The sequence below is a fragment of the Anabrus simplex genome, chromosome 1, assembly GCF_040414725.1.
Source record: "Anabrus simplex isolate iqAnaSimp1 chromosome 1, ASM4041472v1, whole genome shotgun sequence".
NCBI classification, from domain to species: domain Eukaryota; kingdom Metazoa; phylum Arthropoda; class Insecta; order Orthoptera; family Tettigoniidae; genus Anabrus; species Anabrus simplex.
Window position 1 is genome coordinate 885,584,040 of NC_090265.1, and position 21,965 is coordinate 885,606,004.

The window sequence follows — 21,965 nt, forward strand, 5'->3', positions numbered from 1 at the left end:
GGAAATGTTAAGCTAAGGGCTTAAAGCCCCAAGTGTTAAGGTTCTGAACCTTGAATTTTCCCAATTTTGTTTAAGAATTGCTACTTGTACCTATAATATTGACCTAAAAAATTGAAGTTCTGAAAATATAACTTTCAGTTTGAGTTTTAATTCTAGTCTTGACATTGTAGTTAGACCCATTCACTCCGGCACCTTCTTTCACCTCTGCGTTCCACGGAAAACCCCGGAATAATAATAATAATAATAATAATAATAATAATAATAATAATAATAATAATGTTACTATATTTTTTATTTAATTCTTTTTTGGTGGGCCCATGTAGGACCAATACAATAATAAGCATTTTTTCGTTGTGTCCGTCTAAGACAAATAAGAAAAAATTATAAAATTAGTATAAAGGCCGTAAATTGTGGGGTATATAACAATTTTTTCATTGGGCCCACCTAGGAAAAATAATTAATGTTAGTATAAAAGTCCTAAATTGTAGGTATTTTAACAATTTTTCGTCGGGCCCACCTAAGACAGAATAATAATAATAATAATAATAATAATAATAATAATAATAATAATAATAATAATAATAATAATAATAATAATAATAATAAATAATAATGTTAGTATATAAATGTCTTAAATTGGTGGTATTTTATCAACTTTTTTCGCTGTGCCCACCTAGGACAAATTGGAAAAATATTATATGTTGTGTGCGTGTGCATTTCTGCACGTGTGTAAATGTGTCTCAGTTGTCTTAGTTGGGCCCTTATACTATTCCCGTAAAGGGTAAACATGCGCCAACTCGGGCGCTAATTAACGTAGAAGAGCGCAGAAAGCGGCATATTTATCTACAGGATACCGTAGTACACTCTTGGTGACGTGATGAACGGTCACAGTATCATTATCGGATCATCAGTATATGGCAAGATCTATCTTTTACTCACACTCATTACCCATTCAAATGGCATATGCTTCCAGAATATTTACATTTTCGCAAAGTCACTCTATCAACCGCTGTATATAATTCTGCAACTTATCATGCAGGATCTGGTTAAAGCTGGTTTGAAATATTTTCATTTTAACCCGGCATTACTCGCTAGGTCTTTACGTGCGCCGTTACTCGCTGGTGAGCGCAGCGCTCACCTTTGTGTTTAAAGGTTATAATATATCCATATGAATATGGAGGTATTTTTAATATGTCCAGTTGAGATAGTTATTTATTTAGGAACACGGCCCAGTGGAGTGGCGTAAGTTCGATCTCCACCGTTAGCTGTCCTGAGAATGGTTTTCTGTTTACGCTTCCAGGCAAATACCGGGGCAGTTTCTATTCACAGACTACAGCCGATTCCTTACACCTGTTTAGCCAACTTTGTTCACCATCATTTATTTCATCTTTATTAGCTCTTCAACTGAGGTTGGCGTCAGGAAGGGCATCCGGTCGTAAAACAAGCTATGTGCATTGATATCACAGTTTGCTATAAACGAAAGTTCCTTTCCTTCCCCAGAACTTGCAGACACTATGAAACAGAGTTAGGCTCACTTCCGTAAACCTCATCTGTTTCATACCATCAGTCTCGATGTTCAAGACCTTCCCTCCTTCCTTTCACACAACCACGAAAGTATCTGGTCACTGAATGCCACAATAACTTGTAAATATTGTCTAACACCCACAGTATAAATATTTCGCATTAAACACAAGCATAAAACAAAACCTGGCTTATTACAATGAGCGAAATATAAGTAGCACAGTTCCTCGCTACTGAGCGCACCGCTCACCAAACATACACTTCCGTGCCTAATAATGAATTGCGGGTGTTTATCTTCAAAGATAATGAAAATGACTGACACAACCCCTTCATAATAATCTGTTACAAAGGTACAGGGACTTACAAAGGTGTAGGTTTTGTAATATTCCAACAAGAAGCAATATACTACGAAGGTGAGCGCCGCGCTCACCATGCGAGTAACCGCGGGTTAATGCACGTGAACAAGTACTGCCACCGGATGTTGTGCTTGCCAATTGTGCTATGATCTTTGACGATGTTGCAACAGAAAAACAAGACACTGTTCATTCATACTTTAGTATGGGACGTCATAAATATACAGATTGTTTTTATTTATGTCAAACCTATTCTCGTGTAGACATGATACTGTATAGGATTTTGGGCTTATGCCGTGTCAAGAAAATAAGATGAAATTCTTAACGTTTCGCAGAGAATTGTGCTCTTCGTCCTCAGAAGAAATCTCTGCTGTTTACGAGAAGGGCTTCTTAAATAATGACACTTTGACACTTTGTCCGTTCAATATTGTTATTTCTTTCTCGGTGATTTTACACCAGAGAAATACTCGAATTCATCGTACAGGAAAGCAATACAACATCAGATCATAGCTGAAGCCAAGAGGATGCTGAAGATGTTGAACAAGGATTGTGTATGCCGTATTAAAATGGCTCTGTATGGCTTGAAGTAGGCTGGCCACTGTTGGCACCAACGCTTGAACGAGCAACTACTAAAGCTTGGTGTCAAACCAACGTCCGACGATTCGAGCGTCTATGTGAAGGGTTCTGATGCTCTCCTAATCATAGTTTATGTTAGTGACATTTTAGTTTTGTTACGGAACTCGAGAGTAATTGACGAGGTCCACAAATTTCAACAAAAGTCGTTTGAGGTCAAAGACCTAGGAGACATTAAGTACTGTCTCGGGATTGAGTTTTCTCGAGATGAATCCGGTATCACCTTGAAACAGAAAGGTTACATTATGGACATCTCAGATCGCTTTCGAATGTCTGATTGCAAGCCTGTGGCCACACCAATTGAAGCTGGAATTAAACTGTCAAGATCAAATCCTCGGTCCAAGGATGATGGCGAGAGGCCCCCCTACAGAGAGCTCATAGGTGCTCTTATGTACCTATCAACTGCAACGTGCCCAGACATATCTCGTGCAGTGAGTGTCTTAAGCCAATACAACACTGGCAAGCAGCAAAGAGGGTACTGAGGTACCTGAAGGGTTCTTCTGATGTGGCAATCACCTTTGGAAGCGATACCAGTAATTTAACTGGGTATGTAGATGCTGATTGGGCTGCATGCATCAACGATCGCAGGTCATACATTGGCTTTGCCTTCACAATGTATGGCGGGGTCGTATCTTGGGCATCCAGGAAACAACGGACAGTGGCATTGTCCTCAACGGAGGCTGAATATATGGCCTTGAGTGAGGCATCAAAAGAGGCAGTGCACTTACTACGACTAGCAAGGGAGATAGGCATTAACAGCGTGTCGACTGTACAGCTATATAACGACAACACTGGAGCTCAGAAGCTTGCTGGAAATCCGGTTTTCCACTCTCGGACTAAGCACATTGATGTGCGACATCATTTTGTACGAGAGGTTCTTTCATCTGGGGACATTCACCTTGAATATTTGTCAACTGAGAAGATGCCTGCAGATATATTAACCAAGGGACTACCGAAGGATAAGCACTGGAAGTGTTTGGTGTGTTTGGGTGTCAGAAGACTAAAACGTTGAAGCTGCTTCATCCTTCGAGAGGGTGTGTTGAGAATGTTTATATATTCATATGACTCTGGATGAGCCACCATCAAGTAGCGCCACCTACACACTATGGTTTCTTTGTCCATTCTGACACGTTACGATTGTAATCTCTATGTCTATTGTTTTCACTGCATCCATCTGTGATTCACGTATGTATAAATAGTGTCATTTTAATATAAACCGTGCTGACCTTATTACTTTCCGAAACATCGTGCCTTTTCAACACCTTTCTTGTGGACACTCAAGATTTCTTCTGAGGACGCAGAGCACAGTTCTCTGCGAAACGTTAAGAATTTCACCTTATTTTCTTGACACAGCATAAGCCCAAAAGCCTATACAGTATCATGTCTATAAGTACGGCCCGTGAAATCATTCGTGAAAGCATGGCTATTCTCGTGTGCCTAATTAGCTGATTTGTGACAACGCTCATAGCACAGTGTTTTTCCGACAAGATCAGCGGAACATGCGACACGTTTATGGTGATCATGTTAACACTGATATGGTATTCAATGACTTTAAACGCCTGTGTGCTACATATTGGCCATCGTGACGTTACGGCTTCTTAGTTATTGATGAAGAAACTTACGTTCATTATGGTCGGTATCGCATGGGTTTTGGCATTTTATAAGCATGAACACAGCGGCTACGGACAGCACTTGATCTAACGCCGACAACATGTCAACAACGAACAAAGCTATTGCACGACGTATTATCCGCGCACAAAACGATATTCGAAGTAAATTTATAGAGCTGAAACGTGTTCTAGTAAATACTGATTCCTTTTTAAAACGCAACTCGATATACCTTTAAAACAGATTTTTAATTCTGCCACATCAACTGCGCCTACTACAAGTTCTATTACACCTCGAGATAAGGAGAAACAGGAAGAGGAGAAGCAGGATGAAGAAGAGAGTGAAGAGAAAAGAGAGGAGTAAGAAGATCTTGACGTCTCGTTACAATCCAAACAAGCGAACACCTACTACATAAAAACATCTACCTTCCTTGTCTGAGGTTATGATTATACCAGAGTATCGTAATCAGTTAAAAACATTTATTCAAAACACCTATGCTTCTTTCTTTGCTCCTTATATAGAAAAATTCCTTTAAGGACGCACCGGCACAACCTACGATATTCGCTATGAAGATGACTGTTTTCGTATAGGTGATGTTAAGATTAACAGCGACAGTCTTATCGTAAAAGGTGTCCCCTATAAACCTACTGAAGGACTCTTAAAACTCCTCTCCTCTCGAATACCTGACAAGAATATAAATACGCCAGATCATCCTAAGAAGAAAAGTTCGATTCTTTTTTGTTACTAACGCTACTCGACGTAATTACAAGAGAAAAGAAGCTGTAAATGCAAATAGGAGTCGCAATTATCGAGAGTTTATTTCTAAGCTGTTTTCTTCACATCCACTGACTGCACGTGGTCTCAATGTTATCTATAAGCCTTTGTTGTCCAATGTAGACGTAGATGCTGGAATGACCCCAACCTACTCGTACAGCGTTTGCAACTGCTAAGAGCCTCTTAAGATGCCAGCCACACAGGTCACGAACCAGTAATTATAGAAATATAGGAATAATTACGTCATGCTGCTATTATTGGGTAATGGCTCCTCAAGGCAAGACCGTGCCTGTAAAGATAAGCATTGCATATGTGTTAATTAAACCATCTCGTCGCATCTTACGTCGCAGATGTGTTATTGCACGTGGAAAGGATGAAATATGGTAAGCTGACATAGGAGAAATTGTTCCTTATGCCTCTAGCAATAAAGGGTATAAGTATCTATTTACTGTCATCGATGTGTACTCTAAGTTTGCTTTTGCAGAACCTGTGCGTTCTAAGACAGCGGCTCTAGTTAAAGATGCCTCCACACATATTGTTCAACAATCATAAGTTATGAATTTCATTATGATCCGTATTGACAATTGATCACTATCAAAGGGTAGGAAGGGTCCACCATTTCAATACTATTCGTATTAGTATTAAGATTGGTATTAGTAGGGGCTGCCTGTCCGAGGCGGTAAAAGCGTGCTCGGTTCGCCCGGAAGGACGTGTGGGTTCGAATCCCCGTCAGGACGTCGTAAAGTTTAAGAAACGAGATTTCCACTCCCGGAGGTGCATATGGCCCTGAGGTTCACTCAGGCTACACCAAAAAAGAGTACCAGGTTAATTCCTGGGGGCAAAGGCGGCCGGGCGTAAAGCTAACCACTTTACCACATCACGTGTCGAGGTTAACAATGGTGGAATCCTTTACCTTCCACTCCTCCAAGGGCCTTCATGGCCTGTACGGAGGTTACTTTGCTTTGCTTTAGTATTAGTACATCACTATTCTATGTAGAGCAATCTCAAGACAAGAGTTGTAGAACGCTTAAATCGTACGCTCAAAACAACGATGTGGGGAGAATTTACAGCTCAGAAGTAAAGCAGAGTGGAATATACCTACCTATGGTCGTATATATTTGTCATGCAAAAGAGGAAAGGACGTACTTGCGCTTAAGTAACATTCATACGTTAGTACAAAACAGTTACTTTATGTTAAATCTGTTACCAAAATCTATGTGCGCTTCTTCATAAACAGAATGACCAACTCCTCCTCCTCGTATCATGCTACATGTTGATAAAAAAAAAATGTCACGCCCTGCTAACCATATAGGGCATGCCTCCCTGCCCCACCACCCTTACACGCTTCTCGCCAGCATATTCATGCATATACAACGGTGGAAGAAGCCTTTCTTGCATTGTTTCTCTTATTATTAAGGACTGGTCTTCTAAAACAGGCTAAACCTATTATATTGTCTACTTTTAAGGCATTAACAACAACTCTCAAAACAGTTCACAAGGGCCCGCACGAGCGTGACGTTCCGGGCTTCCATCTGCAGCCGTAACTGTTGCCAATATTGAAGAAGTGCGTGATCTAATCCTGAGTAACAGACGAGTGACTGTTGATAACGTAGCAAACCATACGCACATCTGTCATGGTGCCGCATATGAAATCATGCATAACAGGCGTAACTTTCACAAAGTCTGTTCGAGATGGGTTCCAAACAACTCAATGAAGAGCAGAAGCGCAATCGTGTGAGAATCTGTCAGCAGCTACTGGACCGTCATGCTAACGAAGGTGAAACATTTCTGAAACGTATCATCACTGGAGATGAAACGAGGGTTCACCACTTCGAACCAGAGAGCAAACGTCAGAGCATGGAATGAAAGCATCCGCTATGGCAAAATATTGTCCCCGTTATGTGGTGAACGTCTTTTATGTATTTCCGCTCCTCGTACACCTTCAATACGGAACACCGTTCTTCCTTAGTGCCAACAGAGAGTGGCGCGGCAATCTTTACGTCACTACAGTGCAAGCTGTACTGATCTGTAACGCCCAAACCTACCGCAGACGTAGACAACGATGCCATACAGCGGTTGGTGAGCACACAACGCCATAGAGCCAACCTAAAGACAATTAGAGAAAAATTGCTGACACTTATTGATTTGCCCTCGTACTATTATTATTAATAGTATTAGCCCAGAGTAGAATCCAAACCTGTACGGTTACCATTGAGGTCATATAAACATCGAACTTAAACCTACACAGCATGCCCTGCGCCAAAAAGTTTTAATAAGGCTTTTCGTTTTTACACTAGAGCGCAGCATGTGCCCCACGTGGCAAAACATTCTAATTTTCGCGTTGCCTACTAGAGCGCAGTCAAAACATACCTCTGCTCTGCAGGAGTAACAGTTGGTAAAAGTTTAAGAATACTGCTAAATATACTATAATACTTCATAGGGGGGCCTATATCACTCTCATGTAATTATATCAAACCTAAAGTAAAATTCAAACCTGTATGTTTACCCCTTTGCTCTCTTATACACATGGAACTCGGGTTTGTACAGGCGGCTCATACGTATGACGGCTACGGCTTGCACGGTGGATGTAGAGAGGGTCTCGGCCCTCAAGAGGCCACGGCTGGTCCGTGGTCCAACAGCTCTGCACTCTGATCGGCCAACTGAGCAGAGGAGGGGTGGTTACGGCTCTACCGTGGCTCTACGCCTCTGTATTCGGGAGACGGACAGGATCTAATCCCCACCATCGGATGTCCTGGGAATGGTTTTCCGTAGTTTGCCATTCTCCTGTACTAAGGCGAACGCCGGGACAGATCTAGTATAGGCCACGGCCGCTAACCCTCTCACCTTCTCCGAACATCTCCTTCACCGTCACAAATCTCCCGGCGTGAGAGATGGCGTCACCGTCTAAGAGACTCCCCCTTCAGGGGAGGTAATGTACGGCACTGCACACCCTCCGTCATATTGGGTCGGTAAGTGCAGAGTGGATCTCGGCTCGCAGGTGGGCGCGGCTGGTCGGTGGTCCAACAGCTCTGCACTCTGACCAACCAACCGAGCAGAAGAGTGGAGGCCACAGCTCCACCGTGGCTCAATGACTCTGTATTCGGGAGACGGGAAAGGGCTGGAGCTCACGCCTGATCCCCACCGTCCGCAGTCCAGAGAATGGTTTTCCGTGGTTTTCCATTCTCCTGCACTAAGGCGAATGCCGCCACAGTTTCTTGTTCAGGCAACGGCCACCAAGCCCCTCACCTTCTCCGAGCACCTCCTTCACCGTAATAAATCTCCCGGCCTGAGAGACGGCGTCACCGTCTAAGAGGCCCGCCTCCCCCCTTCAGGGTGGAATGCAAACATATTAGTAGAATTTAGTGGTAGTAATAGTAGTAACATATTGGCAAACCTACACACTAACCACCTAATTTCAAAGTCAAACACCAGAGCACACCACCCACCTCTCCGTGGCGTGGCAACTGTCAAACAACCGCGCCCACAATTAAAATTTCACGCGCTGCGACGTCACACACCAACAGCGAATTAGAAGCCCATTCAAAGTACAATATGGTCTGGATCCCGTGTACGGTAACTAATCTATAAGTATGGTATAGCGCAGAAAATAATAAACAAGAAACTGTATTCCGCTATCACAATACTTTTTTAAGTCACACCGTACCGGAAATGACAGGTCATTTGCTCGAACCACCGAATGAAATAGAAGGGAAAGAAGTACATAACATGGAAATATAAACGGCAGAATCACAAGGATTAGTCCGACTCCATGGCTAAATGATTAGCGTGCTGGTCTTTGGCCACAGGGGTCCCGGGGTAGATTCCTGGCAGGGTCGGGAATTTTAACCATAATTGGTTATTTCGCTGGCACAGGGATGGGTGTATGTGTCGTCGTCATCACCATTTCGTCCTCATCAAGACGCGCAAGTCACCTACGGGAGTCAAATCGAAAGACCTGCATCTGGCGAGGCGAACTTGTCCTCGGACACTCCCGGCACTAAAAGCCATACGCCATTTCATTTCACAAGGATTAAGCCTGGATCAATCGCTCGCTCAAAATCAGGTGAGACTTATGGAAAGCATTACGGAGCATTTTCTCAAAACATAGAAAATAAAAGGGAAGGCAAGGCTTAAAAAATAGATAGTCTGTTTGTGTAGAAGTGCAAGCTTCAAGAGAGGTCTCTTCCCCTACAATCAAAGATACATGATGGACATGCTTCGTAGAGATAGTGCCAGCAAGTAGGTGCATCCAAACAGAGCGAAGGAAATTTGAAACTCTTCGCTCTCACACCAGCACCATAGCACAGACAGTGAGAAAGTGGTAGAAACTGATATTTATACGGTTCCCACGGCGGGGAAGTATAACATGTAGGTAGGAGCGAGAGGGGAAGGGAAGATTCAAGAAACATCGGGAATGGAAAGGTTATGATGTAAAAACTTTTAGAAATCAGCTGGTATTTAATTAGTGGAATCCATGCCATTGTACATAGAAAGAGGTGTAGAAGAAATGGCCGTAAAGATAGAGTTCCAGATATGCAATTTAGAAAAACGGTGACGAAAGGTAAGGATAACACCACAACAACATGCAGTTTCCCATGCACAGCAGATGCCACCCACTCTTGTCACATGGTCTGCTTTACAAGGGCTGCACCACGCTAGCAATAGCCACACGTTATTATTATTATTATTATTATTATTATTATTATTATTATTATTATTATTATTATTATTATTATTATTATTAAGATAATTATTCACGTCAATAATATTATCGTATGAATGGTTAACAGTTTTCATCGTTCTTGTGAAAGAAAAGGAATGATTTAAGTATTGCTTAGAAGAGAATAACTTAGTAGTTCTAGGAAAAATGTCACACGTACACCACGAGGACAAACAACGATAACGAACTTCAAAATTACACTTGTGCACAGTCGGGACGGGTCGTTAATCCAAAGACAAAGTAGAGAGCAATATTTCAATGCCTACTGATGTAACACCATTTTAAAATTCAGATTCTAGTGATAAGGGAATGAGTGAAACAAGCATACTGAATAATAACATTTATTTCCATTCAATCTTTATCTCCATGCTTCTTTTGATTATTGGCATACAAATATCACCAATGATTCAACCTATTACCCCTGACAATGAAGTTCCCGAACTGTCTGAGGGGAAGAGTAGCAAGCTGTGGTGCTCTTTGGGCAACATTCTGGGCTATGTTGATACCCCAGTGTTCTACGCCTTGTGCTATTTGGAATGGAATACGCACGATCGCACCAAACATGTCTGGGGTCTGGGTGTTGTAGTCAGCGGCGTTCTGAGAACTGCCGGACTCGGAAGTGACGGAAGCAGCTGTAGCATCTGTAGCGACACTCTCGGAACTGGCGGACGCGGAAGTATCTGGCATGGCGTGTACTAGCTGCGAACAGTAAAACATTGCATGTTAAAGCAGATGCAGTTATAATAATGTGTGACACTAGTTCATAACAATATCAGGGGCGTAACGGATTTAATACGGGCGAGCCTGCTAAAATTAAAAGAACGGTCCCCCTCAAATAAAATGTAAAATCTATGAATAACTAATATAAATTTCATTACAGCAGTAAGAAATGTAATATGTTGTCAAATTATATAAACAAAGAGACTATTCATTATTGTAAAATTATTTAAAAATAATGTTTAATAGGTTTCATTTGGCTACCTCCGTGGTTGAACGGCAAACCTGATTAGTTGTTCGTACTTAGTAGTACATTATGCAATGCTGATTATGCAAAACCGCCCTGATTACTTCCGCCCAGATTTACATTAGGATATACAGTATATACTTTTAGCGAGAAGTCTGCGGGGCTCCACCTGCATTGCAGGCCTTGAATGCCCTAACGTTACGCCCCTGAACAAGGAAGTTGTAACATTGTATGGACATTCAAACTTTTGCCTAATTCTTCATTTTCATTCGAAGTTGAATCCAAAAGAGTCGAAAGTGGGTTCAATTCATTGCCTGCCTCTTAGCTACGACATCACGGAAGAAAGGTTTTAAGAGAATTTCTATAAAATCGGTGTTCGAGTTCATAGATAGCCTTGCGCTGTATATTATATGATCAATATAATGCAGAGTAGCAATATTAATGAAGCCAAAACAGGAAATGTCAAATTCCTTCCTTACTATTACCTGTATAGAAAAGTTTCCAGTCGGGCAGCGTCGAGGTCATCGACGCAAGTACGTAGAATACGAATCCCCTGATAAATATTGAAGTTCGCCGTTGTGTTGAGAATTGTCACTGAATTAAAACCACGCTGTACGCCTCTGTGGTATACTGGTTATCATGATTACCTGCCAACCCCGGAGACCCAGGTTCGAATCCCGGTTCTGGCAGGAAATTTGTAAAAGTGGTACGAGGGCTGGAACGGGGCCCACTCAGCCTCGGGAGGTCAAATGAGTAGAAGGGGTTCTATTCCCACCTCAGCCATTCTCGAAGTGGTTTTCCGTGGTTTCCCACTTCTCCTTCATGCAAATGCCGGGATGGTACCTACTTAAGGCCACGGCCGCTTCCTTCCCTCTTCCTTGTCTATCCCTCCCAATCTTCCCATCCCCACAAGGCCCCTGTTCAGCATAGCAGGTGAGGCCGCCTGGGTGAGGTACTGGTCATCCTACTCAGCTGTATCCCCGACCCAACGTCTCACGCTCTAGGACACTGACCTTGAGGCGGTAGAGATGAGATCCCTCGCTGAGTCCCAGGGAAAAACCAAACCTGGAGGGTAAACAGATTAAGAAGAATAAGAATATAAATATTGTCGAAATCAAATTTCTAGTCTGTAAGGGTTAGGGATTTTACTCTTCACATTGTATTTCTTAACGTTAAACATATTGACACGTCCTGAAGAAAGTCGATGAACCAAGAGCAGAAGTATTCACGTCTATGATTTCCAAATCATTTTCTACCACTGTAGATTTGCTCGCCCAAGTTTCAGTAGCGCGGAACTCACATCGCGACCCTTGGCCGCCCTCGCTTCGCGACGCTCCCGATGAGCCTTTTGACACGTAGTACTTGTGACTTTCGATTCTTTGGAAATCACACAAGCCGCTGGATTTTCTCGAAGGCTTCTTAGATACTTCGGAAATCATTTCTTTCCAACAAGTCGTAATAACTTGTGAAGGAAAAAAGTTGTTCACACTTCTTTGCACCACAGTTTTCTGTATATTTCTGTATATTTGTGAAACTTCGACATCCCATACGATGTAATACTACGCTTGAGCCCAGAGCTAGACTCACCTCGTGGTATGACGACTTCAGTACCTCAAGATGGCAGCACTGCTGCAACAGACTCTCGTTATTAGATACACTGCTCCTATAACGAGATATCGAACACTATCGCACATGTCACCTATTTTGATTTGAAATTTGTTATATTTTATTGATGTTCTTGTTCTTGTTGTAACGCTCACCTAGTAAAGTGCGGTTCCGAAACTCTAGACGTATTTTTCGTTAAAACGGTATATCATAAAAATTACGAAAAAGATAATTTCAGTTTTTTAGATCCCATATATCTTCATCGGAGATATTCGCAATTTTTTCTTTCACAAACTTCCAAGTACCTTCTCAAAAATTATTTCTATCTAAACGGTAGCTCCTTCTGTAGTTCACTGGTAGAGTGTCGGCATCCAGATCAGAAGATGGCTGGTTCAAACACAGCAGAGGTAGTCGCATTTTTGAAGGGCGGACAAAAGTCCATTCGGTACTCGCTCTCGTACAATATCGGCATGAAAATGATCTCGGGTCATATATTTGGTGTTTACCAGACAAAATCCATCAAAACTCAGCCATAGACCCCAAGAGAGATTCCATTCCCATCTAGTAGGCCTAGAGCAAAACAGAACATCGAACTGACGAGCAGGCAGCCTGATGGTGTCATATTAAAATTCCTGTACACAGTAGCTGAGATCATGCGATTATTATTATTAGTAGTAGTAGTAGCAGTAGTAGTAGTAGCAGTAGTAGTAGTAGTAGTAGTATTGCCCGCCTGCTGTTGATGTCTACATAGTCTGACACCGAGGTTAGCCGGTTCGAGTCCCGTTGATCGAAAATATGTTCACTATCAGAATGATAGAGTAGGCCGGTAGAGTAGGCGAGGTGGTGGTATACAATTTATAATCACTAAATTGTATGTCAAAAGCATGGATTACATTCCAAACCTCTCCGCACTGCTCATATGGAGTGAGGGCATATGACCCTGTTGATGGTGATTCGTCCGTTTTCTGGAGATATTTGCAAGTTTGCGGACAATATAGCATTCGCGAATATCTTCGTTATTACTCCTCTTACAGGAAAACATAATGAAGTAACTCTATCCCCCCTTCAAATGTAAATGAGGCTCACCAAGTGTCATACTTCCTCTCCTGTGCGGAACGATTATTTTAACTCTTTCGTCTTCCTTTTTTGCTGCTTCTTCCCCGAACCTGTGGGGTCACGGGGGTGAACTGTGTTGCACATGTGGATTTGGCTCTGTTTTACAGCTGCATGCCCCTCCTGACACCAAACGTATGGAGGGATGTAATCACTACTGCGTGTATCCGTGATGGTTGGTTGTGTGGTGTGATGTCTGAATATGAATAGGAAAGTGTTGATACAAGCACAAACGCCCAGTCCCCGAGCAAGAAGAATTAATCTGTTGCGATTAAAATCCCCGACTTGCACGGGAATCGAACCCGGGACCCTCTGATTCGAAGGCCTCAACACTGCATTTTCAGCCAAGGAGTCGGAAGGGCCGATGGTCTTAACTGCGTGTCGTTAATTCCTATAGCTCGAGGACGGCGTGTTTGTGTTCATCTTAACACGCGCCTCTTTATCTACATACAGTACAATCTAAAACCGGGGCATGTCTACGTCAAGTGCAGACACAATATATTGGAAAATATCTCGAAGTTAAAATTAGACTCGCTGTTGTGTACCCGTCTAGTGCTCTGGCAACTTAATTACCTTGCATTGTATGTATGTTCAGTTCTCGGTGCGAAGGCTGGTTGGATCCTCAACAGCTTTACCATTAGCTGCCATAGGTGGCCATAGCATCACTGAAGATGCATACTAGGGTAATAAGGAGTGAGGTAGTTTCCACTTGCTTTCCTCACCAACTTGATTCTGTGAGCAACATTTTCACACCACTCATAGCAGGGACTGGCTGCATAAGGAATGACATTACTAGCATCGCTCATACCTTAGTCATTCTCATATTGTCAAAGCCAAGGTTAAGACAGGGACAGATCAATGAAAGTAACAAAATTGCTCTAGCCTATACAAGAAAACATTGTGCACTACGTCTCGCCAGCAAAGGCATTACCTTATATTAGCCTAATAAAATGGCCCGAATACGAAAAGAGTAAAAGCTCCCACACACAGAGCGATATTTAGTTCCGGACGATTATAAATGGTTACAGAGTGGACTGCTCACTGTAGCACGACACTTGGGAATTTTTTATAAAGAACTGATCGAGACAGAAAACATTTAAATTCTATACTTTCGTGAAGCACATCTCTCAGAATTTCATCTAAACTTTCAGTATTCATTCTGAAGAACATGTAAAGAAGAAGAGAAGAAAACCTACAACCTGTTTTCCAGTCAGTGACCGGGTCAGGGATGGGTTGAATGAATCCCCCATCTTGCGGCGAGGATAGGAATTGTGCCGACTGCCGAAGCCTGTCGCATTCCTCTGGGACAATGATTAATGACTGACAGAACAATGAAATGATATTGGAGAGTGTTGCTGGAATGAAAGATGACAGGGAAAATCGGAGCACCCAGAGAAATACTGTCCCGCCTTCGCTTTGTACAACACAAATCTCACATGGAGTGACCGGGATTTGAACCACGGAACCCAATGGTGGGAGGCCCACGCGCTGCCTCATGAGCCACGGAGTCACATAAGCACATTTAAAATTGTTTTTTATCCTTAAGAATTTGGAGAATCAATGTACACAATTTTCCCAGTTCCTCTCTCAAAATGTTTGTAACATCGACAGAGGTGCTTCTTTTATTCCCCTAAGATAAGAACATAAATAACAACCACTGACAGGTATTTCATTATAAAACTCTTTATGCACTTATAAATATGTCTACATATGCACAGCGTACCAGTCTAACCTAGTCAGCGTTCGGTGATAGACGTGCTGAGTTGAGGTGCCGGTAGAGCCGGTGTGGAGTGTGACCGGTGAGTGGAAAAGTAAGACGGGAGGGAAGAGGAAGATGATTGGTGTGGATCAATATCGTGCAGCTATTGGAAGATGGCAGGGGAGATGGAAAAAGGAAACAGCTGGAAATAAAGGAGGTAAAGTAGAAACAAGAATGATGGGCGAGATGATACTGGTGGCAGCGGTGATTATGGTACTTTTAGCCATAGGAGGTGTGGAGGTGAACCCCGGCCCGACTTCCAGTGGTAACATGAACGGGGAAGACTTGGAGGACATAAGAAGAATGGTGAAAGAAGTGGTGGAAGAAGTATGTCCGTTTGAGCAGATTAAAAATATGATGAAGGAACAAATGAAGGAATTTGAACATATGAGGCGTTGGATACAGGGAAAAACACACGAGAGAATGAACCAAGTGGAAATCAGCGAGAGAGAAATGATATCGCGCAAGGCAAAAATAAAGGAGATGGAGGAAGAGGTGGTGAAGCTGAAAGCAGAAATTGAAGACAGTAACCGAGAACGCAGGAAGAAATGCTTATTTAAATATGGAGTGCCGGAAGACAAAGGGAAAGACAAAGTGCTGACAACTTACAAAGTTGTGGAAGTCATTCAGAAAATGATGAAAATTAACTTTCGTGAAGTTGATATTGATGATGTGGAAAGGATAGGTAAAAAAAAGGGGTGATAGGTCGATAAAACTGAAGTTGTTTTCCACCCTGGTGGCGGAAGTAGTGATAAGAGGCGCAGACAATATACGTAACACAAAAATTTGGATTAAAAGAGACATGGGAAGAGAAGGGGTAAAGAATATAAACACTCTGAAAAAACATTTGGTCAGGGCTAAAATACAAGGGTTAAGAGCCTACATTAAGGATCAACAATTAGTAGTATCCCATGGACTATGGACCAGAGTGTGGACAGCGAAGAAATTACGGGAAATGGAAAAGAATAGGAAGGACGAAGGGGTAGTGGGGAAGAGAGTGGAAGAAAGGCAAGTCAGAGACAGTAAAGTGGGTGAAGACGGACCTGGAGATAAAGAAATAACCAAAGAAAATAAGGCACTGGACCCAAGCTCGCAGCAAGAGGAAATTAACTTGACAAAAGAAGACGTGAATGCTATCTTCAAATCGATCGAAAAAGGAGCCAGGGAGGTAGCAAATGAGATGAGGAGGGAGATAAGGAAAGAGACCAGGGAGACCAGGGCATTAATTAAGGAGCTGAGGACGGAGGCCTGTGTGAGAGAAGAAAGGAAGATACAGGGAGTGATTGTGGGGGCGGAAACACAGGATGTGACAAGAGCACACAAACGAAGTGAAAATACGGCCGGGAGGCAAGAAGAAGAAGCAAGAGGTGCCTTGGCGAAAGGGAGAAGTTTAAGCCTAAGAGAGATATGGGGTAAGAAGTACAAATTGGACGAAGGCATAGTGACAAGAGGCAAAAAAGGCAATCTGCAGTAGAAAGTAAATTGGTGTGCACATGAGGATAGCGGAGTTTGTGTGTTATTCGTAACTATGACAAGAGTGATTAAATAGTTAAATTCGTAGGCGGTAAAGTGTGTTGTAGTGAATGAGTAAGAGAGAGATTGTAAATTGGATAGGTGTTAAGGGTAAAGCTAATATGTGGAGATGGATGGTATATGAGCTTAGGGTCCAAGTTAACTGTGAGTGAATATGGGTTCAGTTAATGTGGTGAGTTGTCTGGATTCTAAAGATAATAAATATAGTGAGATAATAGAGTTCAAATAGTGGTCAACAGTAACGAAACGTAAGGTGAAAAATTGCACACCGGCACTACAGTGGAGGTAATGCAAAGTCAGGTTTTCAACTTAAGTAGAAAAATAGAGAGGTCAGTGTTCAAGAAAGAATGTGCTGAGTGCGAACCCGGCCGGAACTGATATACTCTTTGTTTAAAGAGCAGATGCAATCCGACAAAACATCGTACTCTACACAGCAATATGTTACCAGTTTAACTTCTCATTGCCATACTGCCTTATACTAGGGACAACAGACCATTCTGCCTCATTGCCATTTGATTATTATTATTTACATCAATATCGCATTTTTTTCCCTTGTTTTGGTGTTAGTTATGTTTATTTTACAAGAATTATTATATGTGTATGTCAGCTTAAGCTGCCTAGGTTGGGCATTATTATTTTTCTCCTTAATAGATCAATAAGGCTTGAATGCTGTAGATCGGAGGAAAAATAATAACATCTATCAATACACAGCGTACGAATCTATGTAAATTTGGCGCATAATTAATGGAGCTCACCTTTGTCTTCAATCAAGAGCGGCTGTCAGAAGAAAAACTTCTTCCCATCAAGATGGATTCTTGACTGTTCATCGAGGACATAAACCAAACTGAATATCGTGTCTGTTTGTGGGAGCCTTAACACGGCCACGGACAGAATTTTGTACACCTAATTCGAGATAAAAGTGAAGTTCAGTTTGGTTTTCTTCTTTCGGTCTGTTGCGATATCTCAGCTAAACAAAATTCGGGTTCAAAGTGCTCTTCCTGGCACCAACCCTTTGTAGAGGAATCTACTCGTTATTGCGTGTTGCCGTGCTAGTTCTAATGTACTGTATGTAGCCTGATTTTATTGAGGTCTTTACGTTAAAACGTAGGTAAACGTCGTCATCACGACCAATCTGAGCTACTGTAAATGGAACCTTGTAATAATTTGGTGACTACCAAACAAATAAAGTAAAATATCATGAATAAGAATATATAAATTAATAAATAAATAAAATTACTCGAAATGTCCGTAGTTTGGGCGCCAGAGTTCACCAGAATGGATCCCTCAAATTTAGATAGAGCATGATCATTCTTTATCTCCCAGGGCGTGTACATAATGCTGCGTACTGGTACATCTGCTACAGGCCTTACCTAACCTTCTGAAAACGATTAAATAGGTAGAAACTGCACATAGGTCCATCAATAACTCCAATGATTCTAAAATAGCTAACTATATTCTCAATAAAATCAGAGCATGAGCACCTCATTACACACAAAATTATACATATTATAATACACACATAAAATATTTCTGGAAGACTCCATATTTACAACAACGAAAACAGTGGGAAAACGAAAACGAAAGCGAGAACTATGCCACCATTTGCAGATAATCCGTCGACCAATGTACATATACACTGCCGGAATTTCTCCTTATATCAAACTATGTCATGTTTCAGTGTGACAGGTCATTACACAGTAATACAATCTATATATTTTCTGAAAGCTTGCTTTATTGCCCCTCTAATGCAGGATAACAAATTAATTTATTGCCCTTCACATAGCAGTCTGCGTAGCATTTCTTTATTGAAGGGGAAAAAACAAAAAATTTGCACATTACATGCTAGCGTAGATAGCAGTAAATGCTTCTACTAGTGTTACTGACCGTCCACAGATGTCTCTGTTGTGTAAACAGCTGCTAGGTACTACTTCCTGTTGTGCATTCCTACTTCTTGTCTGTTAATAATCCCTCTGAATCCTCATAGAAGTTTTCGTGTTTACCAGTTTGTTTCTTTTTGCTTGAAAGAGTTCGAGTGCCAAATTGTAATAAAAAATGGGTAGAAAATGTGATATATCACCAAGAAAGGCTACACCCATTGTGACATTAAATGAATGTGGTAAAACTAATTCTGAGATAGCTCAAATTGTGGGAGTGCACAAAAGTACAACTGGGAGACAATTGACAAAGTTTCGAGAAACAGGTGGTCTTATCAGTGGTAGAGTGGGAAACTGTGGTAGAAAACTGAAAACTTCACCCAGATCTGACAATGCTTTGCATCGTTTATGTCTGGAAAATGGATTTGCTACCTCGGAAGTACTTAGAGACAAATGGAGGGAAACGTCTGAAGTTAATGTTTGTTCTAGAACTGTAAGGAACAGATTGCGAAAATTTTATTTGGTGTCCAAAAAGCTGGTAAAGAAACCAATGCTCACCAAACAGCAACGTATGAAGCGTGTTCAGTGGGCTAAAGAACATCAGCACTGGCCAGCTGAGCAGTGGCGTAAGGTTCTGTTCAGTGATGAATCTAAACTCAATATTGGTGGAAGTGACGGGGGTTGACGAGTGTTTCGGGAAACAAGTGAAGCACTGAATCCAGCCTGTACTCTGAAAACTGTGAAGTTTCCAACTAGCGTTAGGCTCTGTGGGTGTTTCTCATACAATGGTGTAGAGAGTATTGATGTCCTAGAATCCACCATCAATGGGCAGAAGTACAAGACAATCTTGGAAAAGAAAATGTTACCATCCGGAATGGATTTATTTGCAGGACACCCATTCATTTTTCAGGATGATTCAGCACCCTGCAATCGTGAAAAAGTGGTAAAAGACTTCTCAGGTGAACAAGAAAATGTCACAGCGCTGTCTTGGCCTGGAAATTCACCAGACCTAAATCCAATAGAAAATTTGTAAGGCAATTTTGAAGAAGAAAATGAGAAAAAGGAAGCCCCGAACAAGACTGCAATTGATTGAGGCTATTGTTAATATCTGGTATCATGGAATACCCATTGAAACTCTCCAAAATCTAGTAGATTCCATGCCGAGGAGGTGTCAAGATGTTCTGAGGTCAAAAGGCTATCCCACCAAGTACTAGAGCCGAGATAAGAAAGTAATTAGTGAAGTGTAAAATTCTGGTTTTGTCCCTCCAATTAAGAAATGCTACACAGACTGCTATGTGAAGGGCAATAAATTAATTTGTTATCCTGCATTAGAGAGGCAATAAAACAAGCTTTCAGAAAATATATAGATTGTAATACTTTGTAATGACCTGTCATACTGAAACATGAAATAGTTTGATATGAGGAGAAAATTCACCGAGATGCTATTCATTTTTCTGGCAGTGTATGTAGATAAGAACCCTTCACTGTCTCTGTATCAACACGACTTGCCGATTCTCATAATCGGCACTTATAATATCACACAGATACTGTACCTCAGATTACTGTGTTCACTGATTTTAACACTTCTTGTAAAGATAATTTTTGGGATGGTGTCTGTCAGGGTTTGTTTTATTATTACTCTCGTTTTCCTGTCGATTCCAAACTCTTCTAGGACGTTAAAAATGTCTGTATATCAATTGAGTCATATGCTTTTTGGAAATCGACGAAGATTACCGCTGTGTTCTGGCCCCTCAATGCTCTAGTCCTTAGAATACCCTTAAGGTTGAATATCTGTTCTGTACATGACCTCCCTTTCCTGAAATGAGCTTGGTATTCTCCAATGAGGGAGTCTATTTGTTCTTCGACCCTGTTCAGTAGCACTTTGGAGAATATTTTGTACGCGACTGAAAGTAAAGAGATACCTCTGTAGTTATTAATATCCATTCGGCTACCTTTCTTGTGGAGTGTGTGGATAAGCGCATATTTCCAATCGTTCGGAATCCTTTCAGTTTTCCAAATCTCTTTTATGAGGTGATGTATTCTTTCTGCAGCCACTTCTTCTCCAATCTTCCATATTTCTGCCACAATGCCATCTTCCCCTGGTACTTTGTTGTTTTTAAGCTCTCTGATTATACATTTTATCTCATCTAGACTTGGTGGTTTGGAATTTGGATTCTCATTGGATAGTTTCAGGACAGGCAATCTTTCATGCGGTTCTTCACAGTTGAGCAGCGTTTGGAAGTAGTCAGCCAAGAGCTGGCAGTTTTCTTTATCATTTGTTGCTATGCTACCGTCTGTTCGTCTGAAGCACAGATTTGGTGGTGTGTATCCCTTTAAGTCTTCTTTGAAGGTTTTGTAGAACTCCCTGGTGTTATTCCTTTTAAATTCATCTTCTATCTTCTCTATCCTATTCCTGTCATACTTTCTCTTCTCTGTTCTTATGATTCTAGCTGTTCCCTTCCTTGCTTCCTTGAAGTCTTCCAAGTTCTCGCTGTTGCTGTTCGAATGCCATCTCTTCCAGGCCTTTAGTCTACTTTCTAATGCATCGTCACATTTTTCGTTCCACCATCTATGTTTCCGCTTCCTTGGAGGATTCCCTAAACCTTCAGCAGCTTTGTTCATGGAATCTCTGATTTCATCCCAGTTGGTCATCCTTAGTTTGGAGAGGTTCTGTTGGTATTCCAATTTATTCTGCTCCGGAGTCTCTATATTGATCCTGAGCTTCCTTTGCTGTCTCGGTTTAGATCTATTCGGCTGGAATCTTACTTTTATCTCAGAGAGATAGTGATACGAATCAATGTTCAGGCTTTTCCTTACTTTGACATTTAGGATTTCTTTCTGGTTTCGTGCTGTTATAGCAACATGGTCAATCTCAAATTCACCCTTCTTACTGCTGTACACTTAATTCAATATTGATAATATATACATCCAAGGTGCAGATCCTACCTCCTATATCTGCGAAGGCTATAGGTATTAAATGTCCAAAGGACCTTGTCGTCAGAAGTTAGAAGTCGATAAGCACATTTGCCTATTCTACTGTCCACAGTATACGGACTCTAATATAAATGGAAAAACAATATATAAACTTAATATCAGCATCGATAGACGAGGAATGCTTACCGCAATAAAATCTAACTATATCTAGAATACAATCTATCTCATACACAAACATTCATCCCATCCAGTCACACAAGAATCATACAAGCTTTCATTCAGAACATTCATAACTAAGAAATCCCTATTTCTGAAATGAGCAGGAATCTCACAATTATTACTCTTCATAATTAATGCAAGCAAACAGATCACATACTTTTTCACACATTCCACATCGATCTCATACAGCACGTCATTCAAATCATTCACACAACTCTCAACATTAAATAAAACATTACACATTCGCTTGAACAGACTTTCCTTCATCTCACGCACATTTCCATTCTCACTGTCCTTAACCATTTCCCACACACGCACATGATCTCTCACACAACAATTTATCACAAAATCTTCA

At 41.4% G+C, this 21,965-nt stretch overlaps 1 protein-coding gene across 1 annotated transcript in view; it reads right to left on the bottom strand.

Moving 5' to 3' along the window:
* Positions 1-9,936: 9,936 nt before the first annotated feature.
* Positions 9,937-21,965, bottom strand: part of LOC137501008 (uncharacterized) — a 175,095-nt gene continuing 163,066 nt past the window's right edge. Inside the window, exon 4 of the mRNA XM_068227843.1 lies at positions 9,937-10,308. Within this exon, the coding sequence (XP_068083944.1) occupies positions 10,196-10,308 (113 nt within the window). The 3' untranslated portion in view covers positions 9,937-10,195. The remainder of the gene's footprint in view (positions 10,309-21,965) is intronic.